Genomic DNA, 26,143 nt, shown 5'->3' on the forward strand with positions numbered 1-26,143 from the left:
GGCTGGGGGATTAAGTGATTAACTGTATCTAATCTGCAGCGAGATCTAGTAGGATCAAGACCACATTTTGGAGTGCAGCTTGAGTGGCAAGCCATCAGCCAGGATGGCTGACAGAAGAAAATCCAATTACTGATAATATACAAACACCTCCTTTTACCCTCCTGTAAAGCAAGATTGCACTATGCAATGTTTTTGCATAGTGCAGGTGAAAAGGCAAAGCATGGCCATTTTTCTCTGAAACAGAAGTGTCCTGACTACCTCTCCTTTCTGCATATTCATGGAGACACAGTGCCCTTCACTTCTGAACTTGAATTTTAGCAGTAGTTTTACAAATAATCCTTTGCAGTTTCGTCCTGTGCAATGTTCAAATTTTGTCAGAGGTCCTGGTGAGTCCCCTGGTGTATAGTTCTAACGTGAAAATTGTTGCAAAAAGGTATCGACCTTGGGTGGTGAAGGCAAAAAACTATTGCTACAAATATATCTTCCAAGCTGTGTGGAGAAATGAGCTGGTCAGCCTATTTCTTCATCTGTAACTAATTACTGATAATATAAAACCACCTTCTGTTACGTTTCTTGTTCCAAACCACATGTCCAGCCATTGTTGGCTGATGCTGGTTGTTGACCCCCAGCTGCCACTGACTTGGCTTTTTCTCCTTTCTTCTTATCAACGTCATGGTAAAAATGTTTATTAGAAAAATCTCCTTCTGGGGAACAGATGGAAGAGACAGCTTATGAACTGCACCCCCTGACAGTGACACAGAGACAGGTAGCCACTCACGGTCTTGTAGTCCGCCCAGTTGCGGTGGAAGTCCACCGACCCGTCCTGGCGCCGCTGCACCACGGTCCAGCCTCCGCCACGGGTCTTCATGTCGCAAAAAACCTGCAAGAGGCATAGCGCTAAGCATTCGCTGATAAGCATCCGCTTATCCCCATGGAAATGGCTCCCATGAGACCCGTAGCTACACCGACCACTGAACACCATCATTTATTGCCCTGGATGCACGTCATTAACAAAAAGCCATGAGTTCAGCATCGTTTCATTATTCAGGGGGAAATTACAGTTCCTTCATAAACTGAGAATGGCATGTAATTTTGTAAAATTTAATCACGATTCTTCAATAAATATCAATAATAAATCAGCAAACGCTACACTTTTCCCCAGCTTAATGAATTCTGTAGTCTTTCCGATGCATTTTTCTGAATGAAGAAACCCCCTTTTAAATGCCCCTTTCATAATGGGCCGTTAATCGAATCCGAGCCTGTTAACGATCCTTTTGCCGGTTAGTTAGTGGGAGTGCCAGCTTAATGACCAGCTAAATGTTGATGTAGATAATGGCAGGTAGAGTAGACACCAACTCTGTTTCACATGAATTAACTTTTTTAATTCCCGCTGGTGGGAATCTGTGAAGCACTTGACAGATGTGGACGTGAACATTAGCTGGAAAGTTAGGAGGGCAGGACTGATGGTTCCACAGCAACCATGAGACACACACACACACACACACACACAAAAACAGATCAATCTTATCATGTCATGTTTTTGTAAACCGCTCCTCCCCATATCTACTGACCTTTGAGTCACTAGTAACCATGAGTGTGTCTACAATTGAGAAGGTAAGAAGATAACAAATTTTCCAATATTTTTCAATAGTGAATTTTTCAAAAAAAAAGAGAGAATGTGTTTGTAAATGTCAAAAAATAGTACCAATGAGTTATTTCAAAGTTACTTGTTTCATAATTAACAGAAATCTTGAAAATAGAGGATGCACAACCTCCTCTACCTCTGTAGACCAGCTGCGTATGATCCCTACATTTAATTTTTGAAATACAACTTCCCACCATGATGTTGTTTTTACTTGGAACAGGATATGCGCAGGATCAGCAGGCTGGGGTTGCCTCAGGTCTCCCTGTGGCCGGCAGGGGGCAGATTCATCAGGCGACTCCCAGGCTTCAGTTACGGCCTACATTTTCTTTCATAGTTTGATTGCATGCAATTATGCCTCTGCAAAAGAGTAATGAATCTGACCGATTCATCTTGCAGCAGGGCCCGGAGCCCATATGGTGAAAAGTAACCTAATTAATTTTAGAATGGCTAAAACTCCCCTTGGCCTCTGGCACTGTGGTTTATTCCCTTAACAACTTTACTTGCTATGCAAATTGAAAAGAAAATACCTTTAATATGCTCCATGCCTTAATGTGCCTGCTTGCAAATGACTCAGATCTGCTTAATTGTCTCCTGTAATTTTTGCCAGAAATTTAGAGTTGCAGTTTTGGTACACAAGATGGCAGTTCAGTATTGCCATCTATAGGTTCATGTATGACCTTGTAGCAACAGAGAAAATGCACTTTCACAACATGGGCCTAGCGGTTAATGACTGGGACTACTGACAAAGATTTAGCATTTCTTACAGTATATACTGTGTGTGTGTGTGTGTGTGTGTGTATATATATATATATATATATATATATATATATACACACACACACAGTATATACTGTGGCAATAGAAATATATATGCTGTGTAGCAGCAGAAAGCATAGTGCTTAAGGACAGTGGAATATAAACTGCTGTGGAAGTCAAGAAGATGCTTTATGCCAGTGAAATATTAATATTAGTCATCAATATTAACAATTGCTTCAGAGAAATGTATTTGATATTGGCATTGCGTTTGTTTTGAAAGGCAAGATATCTTACATAGATTTGATTCCAGAATCTATTGTCTTGCACTTTGATTGCAAAGGCTCCCCTCCTCTCTTTGAGATAAACTTTGAGAGCTCTTGTTGCTAATGAGGAGGACAGAGTGAGCTCAGCCTTTAATTAAACACAAGGGTCCCATACGGTCACCATCTCAGCTGCAGCTCTCCCAGGCAAACACAGGGTAGGTAAACCTCACTTAGGCGCCAGAAGAGATGGGCAGCCAAGCTGACCCACGAAAGGTAATAAGTGTGAGCGAGAAAATGGCGGATGTACATGACATTAGTCTCATGAATATTGTGGAATGTTATATTAGTGGTGCTGCTGTAAAATGCTATTCATTGTCACAAACTGCATTGCACATTTTGCATGTAAAAACAATAACATACTGGTTAATTATTAGTAGTTTTAAGCCTATAATAATAACGGAATAAATGGGGCAGTTTAAAAAGGTTGGCAGTAAAGTGGCCAGCCGACCCGATGCAACGAGCCGCAGACCGAACAGATGGTAGTGCTGCGTACACGGATTTGCTCTTTGTAAACCAACACTGGCTCTGAGATGGCAGGAAGCAACTGTTCTGCTGCCAAACATCTGGCTTCTATGCCCACAGGAAACAAATATAAGGGAGCGAGAAGCGAGAGAGAGAGAGAGAGTTTGTGTGTGAGTGTATGTGTGTGTGCACAGTTCTTGTAATTTTATCGTAAGCATTATGTCCCTGGAACTGCAGCCAGGGATTATATCAGAGTGTGTGAATCGCCAGTGAGTGAAAGTCACACGTGTATCAGCTGGGACATTCTGGCTCGATAGAAACCCCCCCCCCCCAAAAAAAAATAAAAAATAAATAAATTAAATTACTTCAGTTTCAGATGCCTGAGGGCATGTTCCTTGATTACTTTTCTAATCTCATGATGACATTTTCACTCCACCCAGTATCAAATATCTGTATGGATTGCATCACATCATTGGAGTTTTCCTGCCTCTTTTGGGGAAGCGTTAAACTGTTAAAATGTCAGTATTGACAAGGTTTGTCATTTTACATATATGTGGCAAGCTGCTGAATGCGAATGTGTTAGAACAGCAACCAACTTAACACACACATGTCTTTGTTTGGTCATACAAGAAAAACACATTGATTTTCTAACATATTTCAGCAAAATCAATGTACTGCCCAGTAGTGTTTTCCAACCCGGTCCTTGGGACCCACAGTCGGTCCCTCCCAGCTCCCTGCCAGACAGTCCCCATTTTTGCTCCCTCCCAGCTCTCTGCCAGACAGTCCCCATTTTTGCTCCCTCCCAGCTCCCTGCCAGACAGTCCCCATTTTTGCTCCCTCCCAGCTCCCTGCCAGACAGTCCATATTTTTGCTGGGAGTAAAAACATGGACCATCTGCGGGTACCTGAGGACCGGATTTGGAAACACTGCTGTACCCGAATCGTGGTTGCACGTGCTGGCTGTCGGACTGCCATTCCATGCAGGGTGTTCACCTGCCTTATGTCTAGGTTCCCTAGCAACCCAGTCCTGGATAAGCCTTTGGAATATGAACGGATGTACAGCAATTGCTTGACCCATACAATATTTATATTTATTGAACTATCACTTTTCAGTATTTGCAATAACCTTCTCGAGAGATTACACAGTCTAGAATAATTAAATGAAAACTTCTCTGGCAAAAACACCAAGATGTAATTATATTACTGTTATTCTTATTTCCAATCTCCTTTTAACTTGAATTATAATTATAGGGATCAACTGGGGAGGCATGCTAGCGTGGAATTAGCATCTACTCCCACTGTTGTGTGGGTTATATATATATACACACACACACACACATACACACGTAATGGGATTCCTCCAGATATATATATATATAGACTACGTGTCTGTGTGTGTGTGTGTGTGTCAGGTATACATTACATTGGGGTGATTAAATGTCCCCACAATGGGATAAAAACCTGCTATTTTGACCTTGGTCCCCATAAGGGAAACAAAATTTTATAAAACTGCGTGACTGCAATCAAAAAACAAAAAAATTCCAAAAGTCTTGTATTTTGTTTGTTTACTTACGGTTAAGGTTAGGACTGGGTAGGGGTTAAGGTGGTCATTTTTGGGATTAGGGTTATGCTCTAGAATTGAATGGACGGTCCCCACAAAGGTGAATACAAAAATGTGTGTGTGCACATGCGTTACTGTACGTGTGTGTGTGTGTGTGTGTGTGTGCACCCCAGCCTTGTGCCCTATGCCTTAGGGTGATCCTTATACATGGAAAAAAAGAACATTTTTTAAAAAGTTGACTCTCACTCTCTAGAATGTTGCTACACCACTGAAGACATTTTTCTGTGAAATATTTTTGGATTTGAATAATATTTAGGGTATGCTCAAGTCATTAGAATTTAATAATGTATGAAAATCTCACTTTTTTTTGTAGTCACTGTCAGCTTTATTTATTTTATAGACCTTAGTGATGTCATCTTAATGCCACTTCCTGTTGCCATTTTGAGGTGAACAAGTGCCTTGCAATATTGCATTGTTGGTTACGTTTCAGCTCACAGTTGCAGTATATCATTGCATTTCAAATTTTGTTGCTGTTAGTAGCTAATTTCATTGCCCAATTTAAGGTGGGTACTAGTAGTATTAGTTTCTTTGCTATATTCTGTTTTTTTGGGAATATGCATATGTGCTCAACTAAAGTAATACAGTATCTGCTCCACAGCTCTTGTTGTAATGTACAGTACACCAAGTGTATGAATGTAAATTTAAACAGAAAAATATACCAAATGACTTAGAGTCCTCCACTCACCATAAATGTTTGAAAGGTATGGCTAATGGAACTGTGGTACTGGAGCAAAGATGGGGTTTACCTTCTGGGTCATATGAAGGACAGTCCGGTTGGAGCCGAATTGCCATCATTTGGTGATGTCATGCGACTTTATCTACATAAACTCAAGACTTATGCTAAAACAAAATATGAGGCTGCATCTCAGACTATACATGAAGTGGAACCATTCTGGCACAAGGCAAGAATACCAATGAGACCTCGTCACCATGCTATTGAACAGTTGCAAAAATTGAATATTTCAGAATGCTTGAGCACACCCTAAATGTCAACTAAACTCAATAAATTTTTGCACATTTCTTTTTTTTGAGTGGAGACTTGAATGAGAGGGTGAGAGGTTGAAAAATCCAAGGTTGAAAAATAAGAGTCACCCTACTATGTCTGTCATAGGTTCCAAGCCCAGTGACAACAATGACCTGGACAACCAATAGGGGAAGGGTTAGTTTAACCTTAGAACTAACATCTCTTGCACTGAAATAAGGATTCTCATCAATGTGACTTGCATATTAAAGTGAATCCAGTGGGCTTTCTCACACCCAGAATCGATTACACCCCCCCGTCCCCTCACCTTGAACGTTTGTGTTGAGTTGGCGACGTGCAGCCTGTACACCCCATTTTCCGTGATCCCCGATTTGTAGATTTCTGCACAGTCGCGGAAGCTTGGGGCCTCTTCTGTGGCTCTGGTGGAAATTTCCCCTTGAAGGGTAGATCCTTCAGATTAAGAACAGCATCTCAGCTTTAGGGTAAACAACTAAATCTGAAAAGAAGCATCACATCTGTATCAACGCCCCCAGAAAGCTGAAACAAATGTTCTCAAAGTCTCCTCAATACTCTTTCCACACTCTTAATCGCCTTTTCCACCTACTTTGTGTTGCACTGCTTTATTTTCCACAGCAAATCAAACAATAACACTGGCACTTGGGTAGTATATTTGTGAAAGCCAGTCGATAACTGCAATGAAAATGAGTCAGTTGGTCTGAGAGTATGACAGAAGAATCCTTGTTTAATATAGTAATTCACAAAATTTATCCCCTACACTTGCATGCGTGAAATTACATGGTATCTAAAGATCCTTGTGATATTCCATCTATTCTACTACACAGTCAGGTCTTATTTTAAGAATTTTCATTATTTGCAAAATAAACTAAAATGATAATGCTTTAATTAATATATTAATAGTGTTTTGTTTAATAATATTTTGCACATGTAAAATCAAACTTAAAAATGATGCCTCTAAGGCAGTTGTTCCCAATCCGGTCCTCAGGGACGCACAGGCAGTCCACGTTTTTGCTGCTTTCCAGCTCCTTACCGGAAGGGAGCAAAAATGTGGGCTGTCTGGCAGGGAGCTGGGAGAGAGGAAAAACATGGACTGTCTGAGGGAACCACTGCTCTAAGGAGCCACCATAAAACATCTCACGTGCTCCTCGCTCCGCAGCACCCCCGTTTTGTTGAAACCAAACTCAGGATGGTATGAAGCTGTGACTGACCATTACAGTGCTGAACCAGTGTTAAGAGCTTCTGCAAGGCGCCTGTGAGCGCCTCCTGCTGGCGGTGAGGCGATGTGTCACTTCGGATGGAGCCTCCCAGTCCCACCTCCAGCAGGGCGACGAGCTTCGCCTGGCGTGCCAACAGCTCCTGCAGCTGCTGCTTCTCCTCCAGCAGCGCCTGCAGCTGCAGCGTGTGCCCGCCCTCCATGGCTGCGAGCCGTCGCTCCAGCAGGCTAAGGCGCCAGGTACCGGAAATCAGAAATGCGGCAAAAACTGCGTCAGCCAGAGAAAGCAGCCCATCCAGTCTTCGCTCCCAAAAAAAGACAGACGCTTGATCCACTTCCACTATAATCAAGGCTGGACTTGTGCGCGGGCTTGCTGGGGGTACGTTCCCTAAAAGCGAAGTTGCTAACAACATTAGCAACTTATGTAGTTGGAACCATGCAACTGAATGGTTCAGACTATGCAAGTTGCTTACGGAAGCTTTCGGAAAATATAGCATGAGGGTGTAGCCTAGGGCCCCGAGTTGTGACGGGCCCCAAACATTTTTTTGGTTGTTATAGCAGCACGGGCCCCAACAATGGCTTTAGTTCAGGGGCCCCTATCTCTCTAAATTCGGCCTTGACTACAGCACAGCTGGAAGCGTTTTCAGGGGCCCCCGCTACCTTCCCACTAGTGCTCACATGTCCTTCATGTCTCAGCAAACGACAGGCAGGCTGTAGGTACTCTGCTCCTTGGCAGCTCCATTCAGCCTCGGCTGTTTCTCTCATTCGCTCCATTGTGATGAACTGAGCCGCAGGCCACCGTAAATGCACCATGGGAGCAGCACATTAATTCCATGGCAGGCTGCTTGGGGCTGTCTCTAGGTTTTCAGAACCCAGCCATATCTAACTTCACCTCAACGTTATACCTCACATGCACACACACACACACACACACACGTATGTGGGTTTGTATTAATATGTACAGTAGGTGGGGACTCCCCATTTATTTTTATGGGCATGACCCTAATCCCAACAACGACAACCCTAACCCACACCCAGCCCTAACCTTAACCATAAGTAACTAAACAAAATAAAGTCTTTTAGCAGTTTTAGTTTTTTGATTGAACTGACTAATTTTTATAAAATTGAGTTTCCCCTTGTCCTCTTGCTGTCAATATAACAGGTTTTTATCACATTGTAGGAACATTTAGTCCCTACAATGTAATATAAACATAACCGCCCCACCCTACCCCAGCACACACACACACACACACAAACATTACCTGATGCATGGAGAATCATTGCTTATTCGTATAGCAAATTGTCCAGAACTCACTCAATCAATGGAATACAATGGAATAAGTTGATTTCTGTGGACTTAGTGGAAATGTAACAACCGTTCTCATTGTTGGATTACGTACCAACTGAGTGAGTTTTATTTCCCCATACTGTAACATATGATTACGCAGCCTAACTTTAGGTCATTGGCGGTCTCATCTCAAAAACAACGAGAAATGAGTGAGTTCTGGAAATTTCCACTTCATTTGTATCAACACTGGCTTGCTGGTCAGGTAGCTTCACGTCTCCTTGGCTCAGTCTCTGCTTAATTACATTCTGGAGCTATTATTGTTCATCCCATACAAGTCTGTCAAAAAATTAACAATTCAGTAAATAAAAAAATAAATAAATAACTGAAAGTGAAAGAGAATATGAGACATGCGGTGATGTTTAATGAGAGGGAGATGGGAGAAACACTTCAAACCCAGAGAGTGAAAGCAATCACAAACATCAGGCACCATGTACCAGGAAAATCTGCACAATTAATTCACACTGCATGAATTGACGACACTAAGAAAGAGCTTATCCAGGGTTACTGACTGAAACGGAACAGTCACCCAAACTGAAAAAGCGATTTTCTTTGCTTTATGACTAGGTGCCTCTTGAAAGCCTTTTTGATTCAAAAACTAAATTGGACTTTTTTTTCTTAGCACAAAAGATTAATGAAATTTGTGGTTTGTAGGTGTCTTTTTGTCTGACATTGCGGTCAGTTTTTCTATGATTTGGATGATGCTCAAAAATATTCTGTGCTTTGGGGTTGCAGGCCTTGGGATAGTTCTTTTTTTCCGGTGTTTTCCGACTAAATTCACTGCCGCAGCATGCCGTCATGATTGAATCAGCATGGGACTTTGCTACTCGAACCTGCAGCCATTATTCCCACAGCACGTTGAGCTCAGTGGAGTCAAATATCCACAGATATGACCTGGTGCTGATTATTTCAAGGTCCCAAGTCCATTTTCTTAATCATCTCAATCACCACAGACATCTCCTTATGAAACCAGAGTCTTCACTACATGTATTCACCATATCCCTCAGTTTCCTCCCTCATGTCAGAGATCTCAGCACCTTCACACCATGGCTGTACTTGTGCCCCCCCCCCCCACACACACACACACACTCACTCTCAGTGGGGGCCCCTGTTAGCGACCCCTTCAGCTGACCTGTTTTTATCGTTGAGACGGGAAATCTGCTGAGTCTGTTGCAGGATCTGCCTCTCCAGTTTGTGGGTGGAGAGCGAGTACTCGAACAGCTGCATCTCCAGTCTGCTGGTCTGGTTCATCATCTGCAGACCAGCAGACACTGTGGTCATACATCTTACAACATGCTAATGACCATACATTGGATGGGTCAACCGTCTTTGTCACACAGTAATACGCTCATTCCGCAGGAAGCACAAATCTATGTTTTCTTCTGTGGAAACCTCTGGAACACGATTGTATGAAGGTCTCTGCATTTTGAATTATGCAATACAGCTTATAGGGAGTGACCTTGCTGCCAGACATTTAACAATTTTCTGGAGAATAAAATTATCTGTTGTAATGTTTAAGAAGGTTTACAACGAGTTTCAGGTCATAAAACTAGTAAGATTAGTGGTCGAAATCCTTCCTGATCATCTAAACCACTCGCGTTACACAGTCGGTTGTATTAATGGATACGCTTTGTTCCCCAAAGAGGGCCACTATGCTACATATAGGTAGTGCTTTGCTAACTTCTAAATGATTTTAGACTATAACTATTACAGTTCTCTAAACAGAGCAAATGAAATTTGAGTGTATCCATAATGGGTAAATATTCTGTTCTAATCGGCTGTTGTTTTAACAGCCTCATAGGCTAAGCTAACAGAAGACAGAACAAAGCCGACAAAATATTGGTGCAGGTTGTATTTTTGTACGTGGTGACCGGCTGACGAACAAGATGTAAAAAGACACGAAAACAAAACATCACGGTGATCTCTGAAATAACAGCTGCTTAGATCGATTGGTCGTACCGTTTTGATTAAAATACACTTCCCCTGCTGTTTTATGTGTTCCAATCACAACTACGTGCATATATGTGAAGTTTGTTTTTTCACGCGCAAAACAGCAAGGTCATTAATCAGCTAAAATTCAGCAACCGAACGCAAGCAGGTAACGAACGAGTCCTATGGGATTGCTGAGCAAGTTAAACAATGACCAGACGTCGGCCTATAAAAATAAACCATTAAAGTCTGAGCCACAGGCTGCGGTTTCACCCCATTGGCTCGCCTGCGTCTCCACATCTGTCAGTTTACGGGTCTGCTCTGCTGATTGGCTGAGAAGGTTGGTCCCGATCTCCAGCATGGTAGCCGTCTGCGTGTGCACAGTATTCCTCTGTATCTCCTCCATCTCTGACCGCACATTCTCCTGGATGTAGTTCTCCAGCTGCCAATATATGAAATTTTATTTGTAACGTATACAGTGTGTAGTGGGATAAATAGCACAGCCTGCACCCATGCTAGACAGAGCATCCACGCTTAGTTAGTCAGTCAGTTTCACCATGTTTATACATTATGTGAACAAAAGTTCTGGGACACCTGCAGGAATTACAGGAATTGGCCACATAAGCCACACCCACTGCTGACATACAGGTGTATAATTAAGCACACAGCCATGTAATCTGCAGCATCAAACAATGGCGGCAGAATGGTGTGTGTGGGGGGGTCATACAGAAGAGGTTAGTCAGCCTGACACTGTCACTCCATTGGAAGCCACTGGACACCTTTCCAGCAAGTCGGTTCTCCACATGTCTGTCCTGCTAGAGCTGCCCTGGTCAACCGCAAGTCAAGTGACTGTGAAGTGGAAACATCTGGGAGCAGGTTCAGCTGTGAGGTGGGGGCCACACAAGCTCACAGACAGGGACCTGATCACCCAACATCAGTACCCAACCTGAGGGGCAGCAAATCCCACCAGCAATGTTCCAGCGTCTGATGGAAAGTCTTCCCAGTGGAGTACAGGCTATTTATTACAGCAACTAAGGCTGAGCCAGCTTCATATTAGTACCCTTTGATTCAGAGTGAGATGTGGGACAAATTGGTGTCCCAATACTTTTGTCCATGTAGTGTGTGTTTATATATTTCATATCTCATTCATGCTTCTAAATTATTCAACAGTTGCTTCCTGTGAATGTTACAGAACTGGCATTAAGTTTGATTGTGATGCACGAGCTGGGGCACCCAGCCTTGCAGGATGGTGTGATTTCAGCTGTAGTCTGTGCGAGCTGACAGGTGCTGTTCACACGTCGCAGTGTTTATCCAAAAGAGATAATATGAGAACAGAACGGGGAGAATGTACCCGGAAAGTTCTAATGCAGCGAAGCCAAAAGGCCTCAAGATCACAATTTCTCATTTTTTGACAGCTTTTTAAAAATATTTTGACAGATGGTTTTCAACTTAATTGTGGATTGGTTGATTGCATTAAAGGTAATCCTTCAGATGTACAAATAATGTAGGCACACAGGGTGAGTGGGCCTGATTTGCTTGTCAGGCACTGAAATTGAGTGGGCAGGTTATTCCTTTGCTGAATTGGATCACTCATTTGCGTGTGTGTGACATTGAGTTCTGTTAATGCTATGAGTTAGTATGAGCATAAACATAGCCTGAAATGCGATACGGAGAATGGCAGATTACTTCTCCTGCTGCAGTCACAGCCTTGTCGAGGTTTTTAAGAAGCATATTCATTGTTTTTCTTTTGCCTTATTTCACACGCTGCTCTCAAGGGTGCAGCACTAAAGCCTAAACCACTTTTTTGTTTTCCTTTTTTCAACATTTTTTTTCCCTAATAATTATTATATATGAGAGATCATAATGAGAACCTGAGCTCTGATAGCAAGTACAAACAGAAATTAGCACTGGGAAGGCAGAAGCACGGAAGGGAATTACGCGTTAAAAGGAGGGGGGTACTGGACAATCAATCTTCCTGTCAGCTTCAGGCCCCCTTGGCACCAGAACCAAATGTAGAGTGTCATGGCAGACTTTACCAGTGCGGTTACCCTCCCCAGCTATTCTTCAAGGCCATCCTTTGGGCCCGAACAGCAATGTGGTGTTGAGGGTTAAGGAAATAGGGGAAAAGTAGGATGCTTTGTGATACAGCATCTGTATCCACACACCCAGCTTCGCCCGCATGCCCCACAGCGGTAGGGCAGCTTAAAATTTTGGCACCTGTGCCTTTGTGCATTGGGACCCGTTTTTCTTTATTTATTTATTTTTTATTCACTTCAATCAAAATTCATTGTTGACTTGCAATAACAAGACCCATGACACCGGGGTTCTCATCCATCACAGACTTTTAAATTGGTTTTATATGTAGGCGGCACCTTGAACAATGGCTCCGAGTGAAATCGTTTTATTTCTTAGCGCATTCTGCTGTTTTTAATTAACCTACAACAAAGGCTACTTCATTTTTCACCGCACTCGAGTGGAGTATGATACAGGGCGCTGGGTTATGGGGTGGAGAAAAATGTGAATTGAAACTGACCCGAATGCGTGATAAAAGGAGCGGAAATGATTTTCCTGACAACCTGGACACAGTCAGGTCAAGAAGTGGAGAGAGAAAAAAAGCAAATCAAGAAAACGGGCCCATTTAAAATACTCGCCTAAATAGTTATTAAATAGCTTCCTGCTGCTTCACAGGGCCGTAGGAATGATTGTAAGCGCAGGACTTACAAGCAGGTCGGCTCAAAAATCAAAGTGACTGAACGATGGAACAGAAACGACAATGATGATTATGGTGACATAAGCCAGTGGTTCTGACTCTGGCAGAAAGACATGGAAATTAAATTTCTGTGATTGAACCTGGATTTGACCACAAGGGCAGCTGGAAAGCCAAAATCACAACAAATGACGTCCCTTCCCTTAAAGCGTGGTCCAGTATGGCTCTGTTACAGCAAAACACAAGGTGTCGGGGGACAGTATCTCTGCAGTAGTCAGGTCCCGTATGTAAGCATACTACATCAAAACCGGACCCGTGCTTAACAAATTCCAGAGCGTGATCTGAAGTAATGTACTGCCTTATTTGTCTGTTAGTTCTAACAATGCGTAGATGAAACCAGATTATCTGAATTAGTTGGTGTCTTAGTTTACCTCTTAATCAATCGGAACAAACGTGTATCGGCAAGTACATTATTGACTATTATGATCATTTGCTGTACAGGACGAATGGGATTTATTCCACTGAATGGCGAGCTCCCAGTTTTCTACAGTAAATCTCTTTATCAGGACATTTCTGGAGATGATTACAGGTCATTACTGCAGAGTAGGGAGGAATCTCTCTTTTACTTTCCAAGACCTATAGCATTAGCCGAGCACGGGGCAATGGATGAGCACAGCTTTTAAGAGATAACCCTTTGCATATTAGTTCTTATTGAAGGAAAGAGATAAAATGCCAGAAAATGCTACAAACTGCTCAGCTCCATAAGTACCTGGAGTACGGTTTTATTTTTTAAATATTTAAGTCTCAAGTTTAAGCTTGGCTGCAGGCACTGTGTTTTACTGTATGTATCTGATTCTGGTCATCGTTGCTATGGAATTCCATGTAAAACTTTCCCTGACATTCTTTGCACTTTTACTGATTATCATTGTCGGTTATTTATTGTTACTGTCTTAATGTATATATTAAGCTACTGAAAGCCTGCAGTTTCCTTCAGAATCTATCTATCTATCTATCTATCTATCTATCTGTACTACAACAGGCTGTCCATGCAGTGCATGATAAGGCAGTTGTCTATCTGTAAGCACTGTAGGAATTATTCTGGCCTGGTGTTACCAGTGCACTTTTGCGAGGGAGGAAAGGCCAGCAGATATGCATGTTCACATGGCTACAAGCTCCCTGTGATGCCCACGTCTACGCAGGATCACAGTAACCCCACCCACGGTTGAAGTCCAGCGCCGCTCCTGCGAACATCTCTGCAGCACTGGGGGAGGGGGTTCCCAGTAAGCTACCGGCAGGTGGGTCAGTCCCCCGGACTCTGCTGACACAAACTCCTACCAAAGGCGGCGTGCAACGTCTTTGAACAGAACAAAGACGACATTGATAGCGGCAGCATGAAGACCATCTCTGTCCCTCACTGAGCAGATGTGGCTTAGCAGACTGATTGCACATGAACGGCCCTAGGGGGCAGTCACGATGCAAACACATGTTTCCATTCTACAGGCAGGTTTCCGGCACAGAACCTTTCTTCTCTTTTTCCCCCTCTACCTGATGCATTTGTCTGCAATGTGACATTGCTAGAGTGTAACCTCTTCTAAGTCTTCAATTCCCCATATGAAGAAAGTTTTAACAACTCCCATTGCTGATAATATAACTTCAGATTCAAAGATTGAAACTCAGCGACAAAGATTTACAAATGATGCCTAGTTTCAGATCTGTGCCATTTAAATTGTTTATGTAACATAAATTGTGTGATGTTTACCTGTAATGTTGACAGATTGCACAGACAATCATGTCATACATTGTGTGACACGGAGGAGTTTGCAGCCCTGAAAGAATTTAGATCCAGCACTGATAGAAAAATCACTCTTACATCTGGATTAGTCAAAAGAAGAAACGGAGTTTGAATTTGACATCAGCAGCAGCCTTAAGCATCAAGAGAACAAATCAGCAGGCATGTTAACTTGTTATGTGATTTGTCTTGTTGTTACACCCTTGAGTAAGTCAATTTTTTTTCTCCAGAATTTCCTTCTGGGATCAATACAGTTAATCTTCACTTTTTTGAGTACACATAAGACACTTTTAGCCAAATAAATTTGCCTAATTCACAGTTTGATGGTGCACACATTTATCAACTTTTTGGAAATGTATCCACTATTTTTAGAGAAGTGATTTAGGTTTTAAGTTCTTCCCTCAAGGGTACAACAGCCGGGACAGGCTGGAACGCATGCAGCCAATCGCTTGGTTCCAGTTGCAGCTCCCAGCGCTCAGCACGCTTCTTGCTGTAGGGTTACCTTCAGCAGCCACTGGGTGTTGTTCTCCATGGCATTTTGCAGGCTTGTCAGCTTCTTGTCCTGCTCGGTGGGGGCGGTGCCCCCAGGTAGCGGCGCCGAGTCCCTCTGGAGCGAGTTGGTCACCTGGAACTCGCCGGTGGGGCCGCAGTGCCCCATCTCCGGCAGGAGGAAGGTGTAGCTACAGGGGCCGTGCTGCACACGGTGGTGCCGCCGCTCACAGGCTGCAGTAGACAACAGCGCCACCAGCAGGCTGCCTGCAGCCAGGAACCGCCGCATCTTGCTGCGGTGGCGAGCCGGGAGTCGGCCTTTAGAGATTTAACGGGAGTTTCTCCTGTAGGACACTGCAATCCCACTCCGCTTGTTCTCCTCGTTCCTCCTCTCCTCGCTCTGTCCTTGATCCTCTTTTATGGCCGTTTGCTGCACCAGTTCACTGCCGTCTGGCAGGATGCGGAGGTTAAGGGGATTGTTTCCTCGTGCTCATCTGCCCGCCCGCTTGCGAAACTCTTTTCAGTAAACTTACACTCTCTCTGTATTCTTCTGTTTTTTTTTCCTTTTTTTTTTTTTTTTAAAGAAAAAAAGGTTTCATTTAGAAGAATGAAGAATGTTCTGGGCAGTGCCAGTTCAGGGATTATCGTAAAAAGGAGTCTGTGCTGTTTAAGCAGTCAGATTCTGCCCTCCCCTTCTTTAATACACAGTCAGCCATCACACTCCCCCACCCCACCCTGCAGCCCCCCCCCCCTACTCCACACCCAGGTTTGGAAGAGGATGCCACAAAAATGCACGCAGCAAACCCCCACGACGATGACCTACACTAAGAACACTCTCTGCTCTCGCTTCCCTTCCCTGCCACTGCTCCTGCAGCATTTTTCACAAGACAGAGTTTATGGAAAACTCCGTGCTGGCCACATGCATGGGTGGGAGGGCATTTTTTTCTTCATGTGCCAGAAGGTGCATATTGAATCAAACTCATGCATCCTTTCATCATTCCTAGTGATGGCAATGGTGTGAGCTAAATAGAATCAGAAAACAGAGAATTGCTGCTGGCAAGACATTCTTTTTAAATAACTCATATAACTCATAAATAACTCATAACTAAAGTTACAATTAAATAAGCAAGTGAAGCCGCCATGCTTAGGTGTGCACACACACACACACATTCACATGTAGGGTATACATATCCTTATGGGGACCGCTCATTCATTTCAATGGGAAAAATGCTAACGCTAACTATGACAACCTTAACCCCTACCCTGCCCTAACCATAACCATAAGTAACCAGGAAAGCGGTCCCCATAAGGGAAAAAAACGGATATTTATCACGTTATGGGGACATTATGTCCCCATAAGGATAGGTAAACCCGCTTGCACACACACACACACACACACACACCTCCATTCATCTGAATCACTGACAGTCTAGAAAGTTCAAACATGCACTAGATTTCAGCTTTCGCTGCAACTGCAATATAAATATTTCGGCAGCTGTTGCATTTCTCCGACTGTGGGATCACTTTTGTGGCACAAACACTCTGTAAGTACGGCGTGCACCCCCCCCATAATACAACCGTGTCTGGGACAGGGTTACGTGAGACAAATGTATTTTTTATACTGTGACATTTAGAGATAGCAAGCTGTCTGATCCAACACTGTAACACTGGTAAAATAGCCTATGAAGCACACATCCGGTAATTTCCTGCACACAGAGAATCACATGGGAAAGACATTAATCATTAGAAATAATGTTTGTAAACAACGGAGGAGAACTTTGCTAGACATAATGAATATTGAGCCTTTAAGATGAACTGGGACCAAACAAGAGATAATCTTGCAAAGCACAGCCACGGTTTGCTGGCTGTTTGTGAGGGGAGCCTGCAGCTTCCTGCAACACTGCTTCCCTTATCTGCCCCTGCATCGTTTCTCATGGTAAATCGTGCTTTTACTTGGGTGGCAATAATGCAGCCCGTCGCAACATCAGATCGTCTGCGCCGTCGACACCGAGAAGGTAGTGGAGGGGGTTCGTTAACTCGCGCTCATTTTTGCTGCATTGCTTTTAATTGCTTGCGCTTCGAGGCTGGAGTATTGATAAAAACTGCAGTCTGCTGCCCGTCTTCATCGCATGATGCTGTGCTGGAGATGTGATTAAATGGATAGCAACATGGGAAATGTGTTTTCTTTTTTCATTTGCTAAATTTCTGGGCCAGCGTTAAATGTGAGGGACCCAGAGAGTCAGAAAATGGCTATATTGTGTTATTTTCACAGGTACCCAAGATGCACATTTAGGAAAAAAAAAGCTAGGCAAATAGACTATTAAATCATCTGCTAAAATGATATGTAACATTATTGTCTCAGAAATACTTCATAAACACTTCCTTTGCTGCTTAGAAACCTTGACCCATCTGGTTACAAGTGGATAGATCACTGGACGGCTACATGCAGTGGGTCTCAGTCTCAGTAGCTAACAGGTTTAAGTTAGCCCAAGGCTCTTTTGCAAAGTATCCCATTCCCAGTTAAGTGCAGTATTGTTGGGTCCACAGCAAAGATCCGATCCCAGTTTTCCTTGCCATGCCAAACCACAGTCCATTAGGAATGTAGTGCACTATTTCACAGATGACCTTAGATAAATCCTGAATTACTGCAGTAAAAAAGTAATTCAACATAAGTACCCTTCTCAAGAGTACAACAGCAAAGCCCCCTCTGGAACTCACACCAGCAAATCATTTGGTCGGGCGTTTTTTTGGAATATCCGTTTCATATTTAATAGCACTGAATCCATTGTACCATTATGTGCTAGGAATATTTCCAAAATGCCAGTTTCCGTTTATCTCTTGAGTTTCCAGGCAAATGGACACACATGACATACCCAGACATGCATTAATTTAATCTGTTTGAAGTCCTTCGCTATATTGTCTATCAGGGTGTACCAATTTTCATTGTCTGAAGGTTCACACACACGTACACCACAGAAGTGGGGTGGGGTATGAGGACTGGTCCATAAAAAGGTTTGAATACCAGAGTCTAACACAAAGCACCCTTTGGATTTCATAAGGTCAAAGTTTACATTTTGATGGCTTAGTCGTTGAGCCCATTTTCATGTACAGAAGAAAAGACGGTACCCTCACACGATATACGGCAGAGGGATTGCTATCAAACGTTCTTCTGTGACCAGTGGACACCACAAGCTCTTTGTTCAGCAGCAGACTGACACAACTGCTACATATAACCTCCCGGGTTTGAAGTTCAACCCTTCCACGTAATTCCTCAAGGCATGCCCTCCCCCAGATACAGCAGAGTGACACCAGTCTGGGTGTAATGGCTTACATTGCCAACAAAACCCAATCCAAGAGGATAGTGAGGATCCTTTATTGTTTTAGTGGGAAGAGCAGCTTCCAGAGCTACATCAATCTGTGGATAATGTCTTCTTTTTATGGTCAAGCTGTCACTCTGCCCAATTGCAAAGGACGAGGCCTGGAAAAGAAGAGCTATATGTTTTAAACAACCAGAGTCACTCTGGAAAGCTTTGACCACGAGGTGAGTGTGTCGTTGTGCCCCAAAACTCTAGAAACCCTGGTGACTGTCCTTCAAATCCCAGCCGTTTCACTTTGGATTGTCCCGCATGCTCAATGCTCTATTTTACAAGGCAATGAGTAGAACAACCAGCTGTGATGATAGTCTGTTTTCATCACGGTATGGTTTCTGGTTTAATCCTTAATTTTAAATCTATAAATCATAGAGCACATGCTTTGGAAAAAATAAAAAATAAATCAGCGATATGAACCGGCATGTGGCAGAACAATCTGAACAACCCCTTCTCTGGAACCGTGATACTTAGATAGATCTTGGCTCTCAGCATGAAAGGGTTTTTACTTTCTAAAGGTCAGATATCTTAAATCTGAATTCAAACGATGGCGGTGGCATACAGGTATGTTAACCAGGGATCAGCTGCCGGTCCTTAGGCCGAACCCAGAAACCCTCACAACGCAGACCTTCCTCAGAACATTTTGGCCATGACACATCGGTGCTGTGCAGAATATGTAACAGGAAACCATAAGCATTCTGACTGCTACTGATCTGACAGTAATAATGGCTAAAATCGCAGTGCTCCGTTTACCTACAGTAGCTGTCTGACAGCTGGAAGCATCATCGGGCAGATGGGAATCCTTCCAAGACACATGCAGTCATTACCGAGCTAATAAACCTTATTAATCATTTTTTTTTGTTTCATTTTGCCTATTTTGACATTGGATGGCAAAATCAATGTGATGAATGAATGAATGGGACACAAGCTGAAAGGGAAAGGAGCAGGACAGCCTGATGCAGGGGGCGTACAAGGTGGCACCGTAAGGTAAGAAATCAGTATTGCTGAACACACTAGATTCCTGGCCTTCTGGGCAGGAGGAGTTTATAGGGGCGGGGCTACAAGGGCACTGACCCAACTGAAAACTGATTGGCCCCTGGAGTGCTCCCTCCCCGTCACTCACCGACACAAAACATATCATTGGCTAATGATAAGGTTAGCCCCTCCGTATAAATTATGGCTCCTCTAATGTTCCCTACCTTAAAACAATCCTAGAATCGCCCCTGCTTCAGAAGGAGTTGGCTTTTCATTGATGAAGGGTTTCTTCCTTGCTTTATGGGTCTTCAGTCCTGCTTCTAAAAACTGTCCTAGCAGTGCATTTCACACCACTTGATGTTTCCCGTTCCTTTTGAAAGTTACTTGAGGTCATCCTCAGATTTACGAGGCACTGCCGGATAAGTTGACGGTCATCTCTGGCATTAGAAAATTGCTTCTGCCCTCTACCTGGCTGGTTTTTGGTCATTCCCAGTATCTCCTACTTCACCTTGTTCTTGTGTACTGCTGTCTTAGAAATGTTGAGCCTGTAAGCAGTCTGCCGTGCAGTGTAGCCTTCTGCCAGCAGAACCAGGATTAAATCAGGATTTAACAAAGTATATTTTTCAAAAATATAGAACAGTCTCTAAATTTTTCCAAGAGCTTTAGCTGGGTTTCAGTCCTTCTTTGGGGAAGGGTTAGGTTGCACTGGCATATAGGAAAGAGAGTATGAAAGAAATAGTATCTGTTCCCTTGGCCTTAAGGAACATACAAAGACACTGAATAAAGCACATTTGTTTTCCACCATTTAATCAGGCTCTTGTACAGTATGTGTGGTTTTGACTGGCTGGAACGCCATCACAACCCCCCTGAGTACATCTACTCCTGCAGTCTCAGTTAAACTCATTACAGCATTAAGTTCAACCAACCCCTATAAAAAAAGATTATTTAATATCCCCTATAAAACCAGACCACTAAAAAACGAGCTATACATTTCCATTTAACACTAGCCAAGATAATTCTTGTCCAAGGCTGAATTAAACATGATTTTTGCTAATATACAACTTTATAGCCTCATCCTGTTTTGGTTGTATGGGGTATAAAAAAACAGACTTTCAAGTAAAAAGATGCTAATTTCTCATTAGTTACAACAAGGTGCTTGTTGTAAACAGCATTAAATTCCCTGACCAACTCAAAGTTGTTTGCGATCTAATTCGTTGAAATTATTTCTTCACTTCATGCCACATTCTAGAATTTAAGCAACAGTTGATATAGATTTATTGTTTAGTCACTGCATATAACAAAAAAGGTTAACTACCTCTGTGCAGCAATACAATCACATTTCCTCTTCTATAACTGAAACTTCCAGGCCTCTCACCCCATTTACAGTTTCTTAGCTACTCTGCCACATTGCCGGTCGCTCCGCTTATCTTTCCCGGCCAGCTTTTAGAACTCCGGGGAACTGGCTAACTGCAGAAGATGAAATTTTCACTGCAGCCGCTTTTAGCTCTCCCTCCTTTTCCTGCCCGAATATCCATCGCTGTCCCCTCACCCGTAGACGCCTGCGACCGAACGCAGCATCAGTGGCATTTTCATGCCAGACGAGTAGCCGTGTGTGCTGTGGCTCGGAGAATGTGATGCATTTTTACTGCAGCACCCTTTATTAGAGGCAGCTGGAGATGCCGGGGTATGGGGGCAAACAGCACCACGCCTAGAAAGAGCACTTTGGGGGTTCAGCTTCCTGATATGAGTCCGTGCGATAGGGGCAGTGTCAGTGCCTGAGCTCTTGTGTTACTCCCACCGATCTTCTCCGGTGGAACATCGCGTGTTTCTCCTCTCTGGGGATTTTCTCCAAAAGGCTGCCTCAGCTCAGCCAGTATGAGGGGAGTGAAGTAACACCTCAGCGATGTTGCACAACATTACGGGAGCATGGGCAGACTTGGGGGGGGGGGTACACTGAAGTTGGGGGGGGGGACACTGAAGTTTCACAACACTCACAGGCTTCCTCTTGAGCTTTATTTAATTTCTGCCACATGGTGCCACTTGTAAAGTAGCTGTAAGCTTGTCAGTTTCACATCCATCCATCCATCCATCTTCTATATCCATTTATCCAGTAGAGGGACTCAGTGAGCCTGGAGCCTATCACAGGATGTACAGGGCAGGGGACACTTTAGATGGAATGATGGTCCATCACAACCCACACGCTCAGCAAAACCAACGAAACAGGAGGAAACCCATGAAAACGTGGAGAACATGCAAACCGCTGTACTTTGGAGCCGCCCCCGTGGTCAGGGTCTGACCTCTTTTGCCAGTTCCTTATCTGCCAAGTATAACATTTCAAACTTAACTGAAGATCAAATTTCCAAACCTCCGCATAGGTTTGCTTGAAAACGTATCCCGTGGACTGAGTGAGTTTTGGAAGTTTGCTTCTAAATTATTAAGAAGTAAGAACAGCCATATCAATGAGGGCTTGTTCGTCTGTCACAAGCCCTGTCTTGAATTGGTGTTTTAATTCCATCATCAAAATCTGCATTTTTTTTCTGTGGAAACTTTTCTTTGTCTATTTATTTTATTGGAAACACTTACAGTTGTGAAAGTATCCTTGTAAATACTTTGCATGTTATATTGGGAGTCCTGTGACTTACGGTAAATGAGTCAAACTAAACAGAAAAAAACATATTATTGTGAGAAAGCTGCATTGAAAGATTTCCGGAAAGGCCAGGACAAAACAATACATCTACCACTCTGATTCTCAGCCAATCAACATGTGATGCATGTAAAAGAAACTAAAAAAATGTTCCCTCTCTTCAAAGATAATAAATTATGACATGAAACTGGGAAATTTCAATAGCAGAAGCTCTATGACCTCTTTTATTAATGGCAAAAATTGAGTGGATTGGGATGTGTTCCACTTACATATAATTAAGGTTCCGTGTGTTTAAGAGGGATTGATACTTTAGGGTGGAAGTTGGAGGAACTTAAAAGGGAATTTAGTAGCAGCCACAAGACAAGGGCCAGTCACTCTTTCTGCAATTTAACTCCATGTGCCTTTGAAGATCTCTCACATTTATCTTAATTTATCTTTGAATTTCTCCAGTATGTGACCCGAACTACCAGTTACTGAAGAGAACTGAGACCCCTGTATGCTGATGTCTAAGTGTCTATTAAATATGAAACTGAAATATTTTTACATTTATAATTGACTCTTTTGATTGTAATGATTGGTTAATGTGTGTGTGTATTTGTGAGTATCTAATTTTTTTCTATATAATTACAATTATTATTTAAAAATGTAAATAATAACTGTACATTAGCATCATTTTTAAGCAAGTATTTAAGGGGTGTAACACATAGCTAAGAGAGGTGTAGATTGTGTGAATGCTTAACGCAGGGGTCTACTCCGGTCCTGGAGAGCTACTATCCAGTAGGTTTTGTGTCCCACTTGGCTTCTGATGAGCCACACCTGCTCCTGGTAGTTACCTGAGAACAGCTGTGGCTCATCAGAAGCCGGGTAGGATAGAAAACCTACTGGACGGTAGCTTTCCAGGACCGGAGTTGGAGACTCCTGGCTTAACGGCAGACCATTACAGACCTACAGGTATATATTATTTTCTAGTCATGGCTTAAATTTCCAGGAATGAAAATGTAAAGTCAAAAGGTGCAATCTATGTGCTATCATTCTTTTTCTGTTAATATATGCTCTGTGATCCCATAGGTATCAGAAAAGCACCAGTTTAGGTGGTAACGAACTCTTCACTCAATGGATAGTGCACAATAGCAGAACAACAGGCGGAACCTGAACCAGAAGTTTGTTATGAGCTGATTCTACCATTAAATCCTGGTGGGATTCTTCATCTGAATCACTAGCTAATTAATGTGATGGGAAGCAGGACACATGATCAGTCAGTTTGACCAGGAACAGGCAGGATTTCGACATAATTCTTCTTGAGTTTTGTTGTGGGGTTACACTTAGCTATGGGCTGTTACTAAAGTTCACTTCTAAGAAACATTTCTTTTCATGCTAACATCACCACCCTGCCCTGGCGATGCACGCTGATGAATGATGATGACTTCAGCGCTTAGCTAGAGCATAAATTGTGCTATCAGTCCCGGCCTCGTATCCGTAAGGGGGGGACGGGGGCATAGAGAAAAATGGAGGGGGGGGGGACTCTGGAGGACCTGGAAAGATGGGAGGGTTGCTAAGTAATTGAACAGCTGCAGGGTTTCACAGTGATATCCTGGTAAGCTCATGCGACGCCCAGGCTGTTGGGCATGCCCGCTCGCTGATTTACACACATGGGGGGAGCGCTCTACCTGCTGCTTACATGCCTGCTGCAAGGCAAGATGAAGGAACTACAGTACTACATCTCCAGAATACTTCATCTCCAGAGTACTACATCTCCTGAATATTATATTTCCAGAATACTACATCTCCTGAATATTATATTTCCAGAATACTACATCTCTGGAGTATTACATCTCTGAAGTATCATATCTCTGGAGTACTACATCTCTGGAGCACTATATCTCCAGAAAACTTCATCTCCAGAGTACTACATCTCCATGGCCTTCTTTCAATGCACTTCAGTCAAATGCTGGCCTGTACCTGTTTTCCATTATTAATACACAAAGTAGGTATCACTAATTACTAAACTAATTACTTACACAAAGAAAGTCACTGTTCAGCCTCAGCAGTGGGTACAAGATAAAACAGGTACAGCTGCAGCCCTTTAAACATTTAAATGGCTTTGGGACACCCTGGTGACACCCTGCACACGCACAGTCAGCAACTCTGTTTTTTTTGCCCAATTTTATTCTCCATTTTCCTGCTAATCAGGAAAGACCGATAAAACCCATCAATGCCCCCCCCACCCCCACCCAATTACAGAAACCCCCTGTCAGTTCAGGTGGGCTGATGACACACCTCTTTCTGATGCCAGAGTGGCAACAGACATATCCTGCCGGTGTGTGAGCCACATGCTTCATTATGCTATCTAACACAGAAGAATGCACAGCCCGCTGGGCACGTAGTCGCCAGTAGATGCCGCCGGAGAGAAATGTGACTGAGGGGAACCCACCTGCTGGACTGTATGCATAATTCATATCCCCTAGTCGTCCTCCCCACTGACCGCTAATGCAGCACAGCAGTTACTGAGCCCATATCCTACACCATAAGACGCACCTGGCTTTCGCAGGTGCTGCACTTCCGATCTGTTTCTATCCCTCCTAGTAGACTAAGTTCTGTACATGGAGGAAAAGTGCAAATAAGGCACTTTTAGCTCTGATGTCAAAGGGCACAGAACACGGAACATAAACAGCATGGAGCTCTGGGTAAAAAACGGCCGATATGGCAGAGAGAGCAGCAGAGTCTCATTTATATTCAAGCTCTGTGCCTGATCGCATCAGCTCTGCATCATGGGACGTATTACATTATGTGGGAGGGGCAGACCGTCCACTATTAACACACAAGCAAGGTCCCGTCGTCCAGCAGCTGAAGGGGAGATAATAATGGGGATGGCGGTAAACAGCTGGCCAGGAGGCTTTCGTACAGTCCGGCGATGCGACGCAGCTGCTCGAACGGGACATGCTCAGAGGACGATTACAAAGCCAATGTGCCCAGCAGGTCTATGGCAACAGCAGAACAAACCCCGGTGGTCATTAAGGCGGTCTTCGTTTGTGGATCTACTTAAAAACAAGACTTGGGAGAATTCAGTGACTGCAGGATTTAACATTTAGTTAAGCATATAAACATTTAATTCAATGACAGCACCATAACTCCCACGAGCACGTCTGTGTTTTTGCTGCCTGTTTTTTTTTCATCCTTTTCCTCATACGTGTAGAAGTTGATGATGGTTATTTCATAAATGTTATGGGAAATAACATGGTCCCAGGTATGAATGTACATGGTCGCTGCTTGCAACAGTTTTATGCTGCATCCACTGGTCCTCATCACCTTGGAAACCTGTCCACCGTAGCAGCAGTCATAATCTTATATTCAGTTTCTATACAGTGTATGTCTCTATAAATGGACTTTCTGAACAAACCACACGTTCCCTGTTGGTCTTGCTTCTAATCTGAGCAGATGGAATAATACTTTCGGAAAAATCATTATCATGGTATGATGTTATGCTGTTTGTGAAACAAGCTGATGTAAAAATAGCCACACTGGGGTTGGGGATTGAAAATATCAAGGTAGTCAGTTTATTTATATTTTCTGGAAAGAGCATTGTTTCTTTGTTTATATTTTTACTGGACACACTTGCGTAACCTAAGCAGTGGTATTTTTCCCTGTGTTTCAGAGGGCTTGAATTTGTCTAGACGTGGTGGGATAAAGTCTATTTTGCTAAAAGCACCAAGCAGGTCTGCTTATGATTATATATATATATTTCAACAACTGATGTTACAGATACATGAATATAGGTGATTGAACCGCTGAAGCATCATTCAGTCACATCAAACAAAATTCATGTCTAATGTCCGCGATCTTTTTCCATGATACCTGGCGTAATTTCAGCTATCTGCAGG

The 26,143-nt window shown here is 43.1% G+C and overlaps 1 protein-coding gene across 3 annotated transcripts in view; it reads right to left on the reverse strand.

Moving 5' to 3' along the window:
• Positions 1 to 15,971, reverse strand: part of angpt2b (angiopoietin 2b) — a 34,353-nt gene extending 18,382 nt beyond the window's left edge. Inside the window, exons 1-6 of one of the 3 annotated variants that reach the window (XM_023832079.2) lie at positions 15,292 to 15,971; positions 10,580 to 10,735; positions 9,497 to 9,618; positions 7,015 to 7,247; positions 6,096 to 6,238; positions 779 to 880 (exon numbers count right to left, since the gene is read on the reverse strand). In XM_023832079.2, coding sequence (XP_023687847.2) covers positions 779 to 880; positions 6,096 to 6,238; positions 7,015 to 7,247; positions 9,497 to 9,618; positions 10,580 to 10,735; positions 15,292 to 15,567 — 1,032 coding nt within the window. In that variant the 5' untranslated portion in view covers positions 15,568 to 15,971. The remainder of the gene's footprint in view (positions 1 to 778; positions 881 to 6,095; positions 6,239 to 7,014; positions 7,248 to 9,496; positions 9,619 to 10,579; positions 10,736 to 15,291) is intronic. The other 2 variants (XM_023832078.2, XM_023832077.2) reach the window with 2 other exon arrangements.
• Between the last annotated feature and the right edge of the window lie 10,172 nt (positions 15,972 to 26,143).

This window comes from Paramormyrops kingsleyae, chromosome 23, assembly GCF_048594095.1.
Source record: "Paramormyrops kingsleyae isolate MSU_618 chromosome 23, PKINGS_0.4, whole genome shotgun sequence".
In the NCBI taxonomy this organism is placed as follows: domain Eukaryota; kingdom Metazoa; phylum Chordata; class Actinopteri; order Osteoglossiformes; family Mormyridae; genus Paramormyrops; species Paramormyrops kingsleyae.